The 9,605-nt window shown below is 36.8% G+C and overlaps 1 protein-coding gene across 3 annotated transcripts in view; it reads left to right on the forward strand.

Annotated features, from left to right (window-relative positions):
* Positions 1-9,605, forward strand: part of Nudt6 (nudix hydrolase 6) — an 18,570-nt gene that overhangs the window by 2,949 nt on the left and 6,016 nt on the right. For all 3 annotated transcript variants that reach the window (XM_004646164.3, XM_023706453.1, XM_023706454.1), the window contains exons 2-3: positions 899-1,102; positions 4,847-4,902. In XM_004646164.3, coding sequence (XP_004646221.1) covers positions 899-1,102; positions 4,847-4,902 — 260 coding nt within the window. The remainder of the gene's footprint in view (positions 1-898; positions 1,103-4,846; positions 4,903-9,605) is intronic.

The raw sequence follows: 9,605 nt of genomic DNA on the forward strand, positions 1-9,605 counted from the left end.
AACAACAGACATGATATTCTAAAATGTGTGAGAAAATAACCAGAATTTTAATTTCATCTCTCCAAGCTAGTAAAATATTGTTGATTTCTTCATTACGTATTTGTCTTTACTTTTTAGGCTTTTCTAGATCTAGCATTTAAAAAATTAGCTTTTGAGCATCATGCAATTTATAAATCAAAAACAATTATGACAGGGCCAGCAATATAGCTCAATGGACTAAGCACCTGCTTTGGCAAGAACAGGGACCATGGTCCAATTCCCGGTTCAGCATGCCACACTGGTCCCACCCCCAGGGTGCACTGAGCTGGCAACAGAGTCCAGGCATGGTGGCACATACCTGTAATCGCAGGGATGGGGAAGCTAAAAACAGGAGGATCACTAGGAGTGCCATCTGCGTTAGTGAGACACTGTTCCAAATAACACAAATGGAAAAAAATTATGACAGAACTTGTAAAAGAAAAAAAGTACAAATCCTCAGTAGTTATTGGTAAAAAGTGATAAGTAGCATTGACTGGGGATGTAATGCCTTGGTAGAATGCTTGCCTAGCATCTAAGAGGCCCTGGGTTTTAATCTCTGATACAGGAAAGAGATGGGGCAATAGAATGCCATTCTACTTCACTTAAATCAGTTGCTGTGTCCATTCTACAAGTACTAAATGTTTATTGTGTGTTGCATATTGCTGTTAGATAGCATGGAAATAAAAGCCACTGTTGACACTCTCAAGTCGTATCAGCAATATGGTAATTGTAAGACATGATAGTACCAACATTTGCAATATGGACATTTTAGGGTCATTTTCCACAGAGCTTACCAGTGAGATAAGTACATGCTTAAAGATAGCTTTCTAAAGGCAGTAACACCAATTAGATCATCTTTACAGAGTTTTCTCCATTTTAGCTGCGATACAGCAATGGCGATCAGAAGGCAGAGTAGCTGTGTGGCTGCACATTCCCATCCTCCAGAGCCGATTTATTGCTCCTGCTGCTTCTCTGGGTTTCTGCTTTCACCATGCAGAATCGAATTCATCAACTCTGACCCTGTGGCTGGGAGAAGGGCCCAGCAGATTACCGGGATATGCTACCCATCAAGTAGGAGTTGCAGGTTAGTGTCAAAATCATGGAAAAAGCATTGACTTTTTAGATGGTCACCCAATTTCTTGCTTCTTACAGCTGAAGAAACAGATTATTCATGAATTATTTGATTCACTGGTATGCTTCCTTGGGACCAATTCATACTGCTTTTACATAGATGAAGTTTGCCTTATCAGTCAGCAGGGAGCAGCACAGAGAGCACCAAGAGTTTCGTTTTCCAAAAGATAGATTTGAACATGTTCCACAGAGCATGTGCACTTCATTATTTGAACTTAATTACTGAGATAGTGGCACTGAACTGGGATCAGGATTTAGTCAAGCATATGACAACCTAAGTAAATAAAACAGTCAGAATCTCCAGAAATGGGTGATATTTAGGAATAGCAAGTTGTAATGGGAATTCACATGCCATGGTAAGCTAGGAGAATATTCAGAGAGATTGAGGGCAAAGTAAGTTTTTAAAAACAAAAAGAATTCTAGTGGATATTTTTGAAACAATAATCCTTGTGTTACAATAGATTAATAATAAAAGTGTCATCAGCTCAAGGTTGAATAGTTGCTTGGCAAGTGACCTTGAAGAGAGTCTTTCTGTGGTGCCTCTCTGTAAGCTTGTGATTTTAGCAGGGTTTTTTTCAGATAGTTACTATCCAGCATTCATGAATGAGGATCCTTCCCTCATAACCTCTCAGAATGCCACAAGGAACTCCATTTTTATGTGTAGGGACAGCCCCCACACATATTAGTATTAAATATGTGAGCTTGCACAGTAAAAGATAACTTTTAGGTTGAATATAATGCAAACCAATATTTCAGTGTTAATTGTTAAGAACATATTGTTACTGTGCCAATTATTTAAAGTGAAATAATTTTACTGTAGTATAGAATGTTGAAGTCATTCGCTTCAGAAACCTAATGTTGAAAACACTTCTATCACACCAAGAGGTTCTCAAACTGAGTACATCAGAATCACTTGGAAGCCTTGTCAGAACACATGGCTATACCCAGTCCCCAGAGCCTTTGATTCAGGGAAGTGAGCCTAAAAGTTTGCATTTCTTGTAATTTCTTGAAGCTGTTTGTGTTCTTGCTACTAATCTCAATACCACTCTTTGAGAACCAGGGTTAAGGAAATTCTTAAATTTCCACAAAAAAAAAAAAAAAAACAAAGACTCCTTTATCGTCTTAAGTTTACTAAAGCAGAAATATAATTAGTAATTAATTTTATGTGCTTTCAAATAATTCACCAGAGTTTTTGAGCTAGTTTGCACATCTGAAGTATTATAAAGGGATATCGAATAATGTGCTCTTTGTGGTCATACTACCCTGTAGCAAGAAAACATTCAGAAAATTTCCATTTAGCTCTACTTCAAAAGATCTTACATAATAATTTGATGACAGTTCCACACTTCATTGTGAAGTCATACAGATCTGGTTATTATAGAATCAGTAATATACAGTACACATACAGGAAATCTTATAAAAGACTTTTTTTATAAGAATTACACTGTACATTATAATTACTGTCATGGCAAACCTTTTAGAGCTTTCAACGATACAAACAGCCCTCTGCAGTATGTGTGCCATAGGTTTGCCACTGCTAGTTTAGAAGAACCTGAGGCTTTTAGCGCATGGGAGGTGTGGAACTTGACCAGTCTTAAAGGATAGCTAGGATTTCAGATGGCTCTTGGGGGACAGGAACAAGGTAAAGTAGGAAATTGTTCTGGACAGGTCCAGAGGTTTTTAGGTAAAGACGAAATAGTTAACTTTTTTTTTTTGCAAACATCAGAGGTAGGTGTCAATAGATTAGAGTGAGCTATGACCTTATTGTTCTTCAGACCTAACAAGCTTGTGTCTGACTAGACTCTTTTTGTCAAAAGGCTCCTTTTTCTACAGTTTGCTTCCCCAAAGTTTTGTTCATCTAGTTCTTTAGAGCTGAAGTTTCTACTCAAATATCTTCCTTTATGAAAAGCTTCTACAGTACGGCTCTCCCACATGATAATCCCATCAGGCTATGTCCCTTTATGTATATTTATTTCTTATAGCACTTAAAATCTGAATTTATGTCATGTACTCAATCTCTCCCACGATGATATAAACTATGAAGGCAGATATTTTATGTCTTGTTCAACACTGAATGCTCAGGCAGGAGACAGTTTGGCATGAAGCAGGCACCCATTACTTCATGAATGAATGAACTAGAAAATGTCAGCCCTCTGAGAGAGTAGCACTGTTCTGAAGGGCCTGTGTCGCACATGAGTGATTCCTTGGAATTCAGACTGGCTGCTAAGCCTACTTCTGCCCCTGAAGGCTCTGTGAACTCAGTCACTCAGTATGATACTCGCAGAATGATGAATACCTGAGATAATGCACATAGAGCACTTAGCACAGTGCCTGCTAATAATAGTAATACATTGCACCAGGGACTTCCCTTTAATCCTGAATCTTGGGTTGATTTACTTTTTCTATTGTGACCAGCAGGGGTCGCTCAGATTGTTTCCATATGGTGCAGGTTTTCTTGAACTTGGGCTCGAGTGTGAATTCATTGGGAAAAGTTCAATTTGGACAATCACAGATTTTTAAAAGGGTGTATTTCCCTTGCATTCTTTGCCTTAGAAAGTTCTTTAATGTTACAGTTTACATTTTAAAATAGAATTCATCACTAATGTTATTTATAATTTACTTAGTGGTTTTCCTTGTTTTAAAAATGTGTAGTATTTTTGGGGGGAGCTTCATTCTAATTACTTTGCCTTGTGTTACAAATTTCTATTCTTTTCTCGACATAGTATTACCACCTTCTGATGTCCTGTGTAACTTATCTTTGTCCCTTGTCCACATACATACATACCAGAATGTGTGCCCCTAAGGATGGCAAGTTTTGTTTATCACTATACATGGCACCAGTAACAGCACCTGACAAATCATCAGGACACAAAGAAAATGAAAATAAAAAAGAAAGATTAATTTTTTTACTATGTACTGTGAAGAATGGACAGTCTAGAAAAGAAACCTATGCAAATAATCTATATGTTAGCATATGCTAGAACTATCTTTGATTAAAAATATATCTATGGTAAATAGGGCTGGGAGATAGCCCAGTAGTCTAAGTACCTGCCTGGCAAGTGCAAGGACCCAGATTCAATCCCCAGTACTACATGCTGTGCCCGCCCAGAAACCTGGCATAGTGGTACACACCTGTAATCCCAGCACTGGGGAGGCTGAGACAGGAGGTTCACTACAAGTCTGAACTGCATAGAGAGATCCTATATCAAATAAGTAAATAAAACAGTGAAAAGCTTGCTAAAAAAAAATTGGTGTTTTTTTTTGTTTGTTTGTTTGTTTTTAATTTTAGGGAGGGGTCTACAGGTTGTTCAGGGTCTCACTACTAGATTGGACTCGGAGTGATCCACCTGTTCACAGCCTCCCAAGAGCTGGGATTACAGGCATACCACAACACCTAGTCTCACTTGTCATCTTAGCGCACCTCAGGGGCTTGGCCTGCACAGCAGGCCTGGGGGTTGAACCCCCGGCCTCTGCGCCTGCTTGTAGGTGCTTTAATCCACTGAGTTATTTGGCTGGCCCTCAAAAAATGGACAATTAAGCAGTCCATTACTAATAAGATTTATAAGTTTTCATGGATATGGTGATATTTCAACTAGGTCTTCAAGATACTAGGGTTTTGATAATCACAGCTCAGCATAGGAGAAATCAAAACTAAATGAAAGTAATATTTCTCCCTTTTCTTTTTTTCCCCAAAAAGGAGCTGTATTTGATGAAAGTACTAGGAAAATACTGGTTGTGCAAGACCGAAATAAAGTAAGTTGCTTTCCTTGATATAATTTCTTCTTAAATGTTCTCTAGAAAAAAATAAAATTAGAAATTTCAGCATGCTTAAGAAATTGTCAAAAGATAAAAATTGTGAGTCATTTTAGTATTTATGTGAGTCAAAAATAATTTATAGAGGTCTTGAAATGTCAGAGTATCAGTGTTGTTTACTGTAACTTTATGGCCACAGGATACTTAGGACTACTTGGGAAGACAATCGTGTCGCTAACACATTTCTAAGATACTGTTCCAGTCATTCAGTATTCATCAGGATGCTACACTTTGCCAGGTGCTGAGAGTACAACGATCAGTAAGGCAATATCCCTGCTGACCTGTTGGGATAAGCAGTCTTAAAACAGGTGGTAACAATTCACTTTGCTTTTAGAAGATCTTAAAGACTTCTCAGAGAAGGAGGTATTTAAAACAGTGTAGAAAACTAGAGTAGATGATTCCTAGAAAAAAAGAGGACAAGGAAGATAGAAAATGAAGATGGAGGGTGACAAAAAGAGAGAGGAGACAGAAAGGAGAGGGGAAGAGTAGAGACAGCAGAGAAAAGGAAAAAGGGAGAGAGAATTAGAAAATGGAGAGAAGTGAGAGTGAGTGAAGGAAGAGGAAGTGAATGGGGAATTAGCAGAAGAGTTGAGAAAAAGAAGGGAGAGAGGAAGAGAGTAAAGAGGAGGGAATGGAGCAGAGGCGGAAGGAGAAGATAGGGAGAGGAGGGGGCAGAGAGGGAAGAGACAGGAGAGGAAGAGAGTGAGAAGAGAGGCAACAGGGAGAGACAGGAAAGGAAGAGAGCAAAGAAGAAATGATGGAGCCAAGGAGGGAAAGAGGAGAGGATGAGAGAACTGAGAATATTAGGCACACCATTCAGAAAGGGGCTAATGTTCTCAGTATGTAATACAGATGCTACTGTGTGTTTACTGGCATTACAATTTCCTTCAGCTCAGGAACCAGCAGTGAGACCAAGCGGCACCCATTTGTGAAAGAAAAACAAGAACAAAAGAATTATTACAGAAAGGAGATGATTAAGTAAAGGAGACTTCTCAAAACCTAAGATGATTTTCTATTTTGATAGTTTTTAGACAATCTGAATGAAGACTCAAGTCTATATATACAAAATAGAATAGTCTGTAGTAATAACCCATAGTTACTAATTTTAATCCTGTATTTATAATCCTTTTTCTTTGGGTCTCTGAAGTAACTAAACTGGCAAGTGGTTCTTTAATTTTTTTTTTTTTTTTTTTTTTTTGGCGGAACCAGGGATTGAACTCAGGCCCTTGCGCTTGCCAGAGAAGCGTTTATTCTACTGAGCCTTCTTCCCGGCCCCTGGTTCTTTACATGTTAACAAATTTTGACACTTAAGTAGGTTACTTGGATTCTGAGTAAGATTAATTCAAGGTATAAAGACATTGATTTACAAATCAGAATACCACTTTACTAGTTCACAGTACAGGAAAAGGACCCAGGCTTTCCACTGGTACGAATGAAGTGGAGAAGTCCTGTCAGCTGTGGTAGATGCCACCTCCATCATGTAGAGGCACTACTGCAGATGCTGTTGAGTGGCAGGTGGTTGCAAGAGCAAGGTAAAGAATATCTGTTCACTAAATAATACGATTTGCTTTTCGTACTACACACTATGCCCTGTGCTAAGTATTAGGCATGTGTTAGTAAACAGTTTCTGCACCTTCAGTTTGGAGTCAAATGTATGGTATAAATAAATGAACAATATGTAAATTGAGGATAAGTGTATGAGGATAAAAAAATACATAATACAGGAATAATGGCTGGGTTTGCTATACTATACTAATTTCTGTATGCCTAGCATGTAATTATTTTGGTTGAATAAACTGACCAACCTGGAAGACTAGATGGATGGTAGCTTCTGTGCTATTGGTAACAGTGATAATGTTGTAGTCAATGAGATTTAACCAAATACAAGCGGGTCTGAATTACAGAAAGTGAGAGTGGTAGCATTAGAGACTAGACAATGAAAATAAAAGATAACCCAGTTTCTGGCATTTGGCCAAGTTGAAATAAGGCAAAACAAGGTCACATAATGAAAGAGAACCAAAAGGAAGAAGGTAGTAGGTCTGGGCCCTTGCTCCAGGTTAGCTGAAAGGAATTAGTGGTCTTTTTGGGGGTTATGTTTCCAGAAAATCCTGGATAGAATTTTACAGGCCATGACCCAGGAAGGTTCTAAAGCTGACCCTCTGCTTAGGGAAGCAAATGTCTTTAGAATTAGGAAAATAGTAAAGAAAAGCATCAGACTATCCTAAAAATCCTAAGTCAACTCATGTTTATCTTCAGGACAAATTTTAAAAGGAGGGGCTGGGGAAATGGCTCAGTAGAATAAGCACTTCCCTGGCAAGCAAAAGGTCCTGAGTTCAATCCCCAGTTCAAAAATAAAAGATATTTAAAAGAAACACTGTATTATTAAGCTCCAGAATGCTTTAATAGATAAAATATCTTACATTCTCTTGTTGACTCTGAAAGATTTATTATAAATGTGCCCTTTTGTTGATACCTAAATGCCTTTTCTTGGACTAGGAATTCCTAAGAGGAAAGAAAGAACAGTGAGAAATAAGACTATTTTTACATCAACAGTCTGTACATTTACCCATACATATACGTAGATACCAGATTCATAATTAGCAAATATATAAGAAAATCTGTCCTTTTTCTTCTGTTGTTTATTTATTTTTTAATGTATTTGGTACAGGGTCTCACTACACAGTTCATATTCATGATCCTCCTGTTTTTAGCCTCCCTAGTGTTGGGATTACAGGTGTGTGCCACCATGCATGGTTTTGGTGGCCAGCCCAGCGTGCCCAGGGCATGTGGTGTGGGCGATCGAGCCAGGTCCATGTGCTTTTTTTTTTTTTTTTTAATGCAGATTATTTTGTTGGTTTTTTCTTTGTTTGTTTGCTTTTGTGGTACTGAGGATCAAACTCAGGACCTTGCACTTGTCAGGCAAGCACCTATGCCACTGAGCTGTCTCCCTGGCCCAAGAAAATCTGTCATCCTATTTACCATTCTGAAATATAATGGAGCTTCTTTAAACATTGTTTAAAATCATATATTTTAGTAAGACAGCAGGATTGTTCACCTTTTATAGTATATAAAACATATGCTTAAGGAATTACTTTACTAACTCACATGGAGAGACTATATATGTGAATGCTGAGTAGGACCCAGCAAAGCAGTGGGGCACTAAAACATTTGAGAAAAATATTCCTTTTAGAGAGGAGTGGAAAATTCTCCTTTAAGATTAAGTTGGAAAAAGGATCATGGAATTTTACATTTGACGCATAGAGATGTTTTGTCTTTTATAGGAAAGGAGAACAGAGATGAAAAACATAAATCAAAAAGGCTAACTTTTTCTCAGTAATTCAATGAACTTACTGTCCTTATGAAATGATATACTGGAAGGACAAAGTAATAAGTCACTAAGTTATAATGTTAGGTGAAGAATTCACAGATAATAGGTAAATACAAAGATTTTCAACACTAAATTGGGTTTCAGTCCAAATTCACAAGCCGTGAAGGAGTATAAATGTAAGATACAGATTCTCACTGAATTTATGTCAAACATGTCAATTAAGTCTGAGGAAAAGATCAAAAGATATGAAAAAGCATACAGTGAAAGATTAGGGAGAAATAGCAAATTAATTTTGTTAATTAAATTTCTTAAAAGATAGTTGGAATCAGACTGCCTGGATTTTAACCTTGAGTTTATCACACACTAGGTTTATGACCCTAAATTTTTATGTCCTTATAAGATTTTTATAACTTCTAAAATCAAAACAGTAGTACACCCTCATGAGATTATTGTGGAGATTATGTATAGTTCTTACAAAAACATCAGAATGTCTAGAATATAGTAGGCATTCACTATATTATCCAATATCTTAGTATTGTTATGTTGTTAATCCCGTTATTGGGAGTCTTTTAGTATTTAAAAAATGGGAAGAGGTGCTTGTCTCACTATTTGACATAGGTAGAATATTAATCAGGTTTTTCAAACCATTCAGACTCATGATGGGAGAGCAGAATGAAACTTTTTTGGAAATAAGCTCTGTAAATCTAATTGAAGTCACAGAATGCAAAAGCTACTTGCCAGCATAAAAACATGTCTAATTTTTCCATGTGAAGGCCCTAATTTATGAAATAAAAATATATGTGAGCTGTTTTTAATTCTTGTATCTAGCATCTCCCCTTCTAAAAAACCTTGGGTATCTCCAAATATAATCTCCAAACAGTCTTCAGTCAGGTAAGGATTTTAGAACTGTACTTTTATTTTTTTTAGGAAACATTCAACTCCTTCATTTTAGCATTTTTTGTTATAAATATTTATGATTCTAATATCCAGTATCCTGCCAGACAAAAGCTACAGAGTTTTTGAAGAAAAAAATTTCTGGAAACTTTTTCAAAATGAAACTCAGAAAAGACAGTGGATAGACACACATTATGAAACAGATTTTGACATTAATAAGGTATATACACTTTATAAAGTTAATGTAACGCTTAAGCCGGGCAATCAATTTTATTCACACTACCCACAAAAAGCAATTTTTGTGCTAATAATATTATTGCCACATAAAATAGAAATTGTAAAGAATAATGTATGATTAGAAATACAACATGCAAAATAGATACAAAAATTAAGAACATACTTGATTGAATGTTTTATATTT

The sequence above is a fragment of the Octodon degus genome, unplaced genomic scaffold, assembly GCF_000260255.1.
Source record: "Octodon degus isolate 3935 unplaced genomic scaffold, OctDeg1.0 scaffold00256, whole genome shotgun sequence".
NCBI classification, from domain to species: Eukaryota; Metazoa; Chordata; class Mammalia; order Rodentia; family Octodontidae; genus Octodon; species Octodon degus.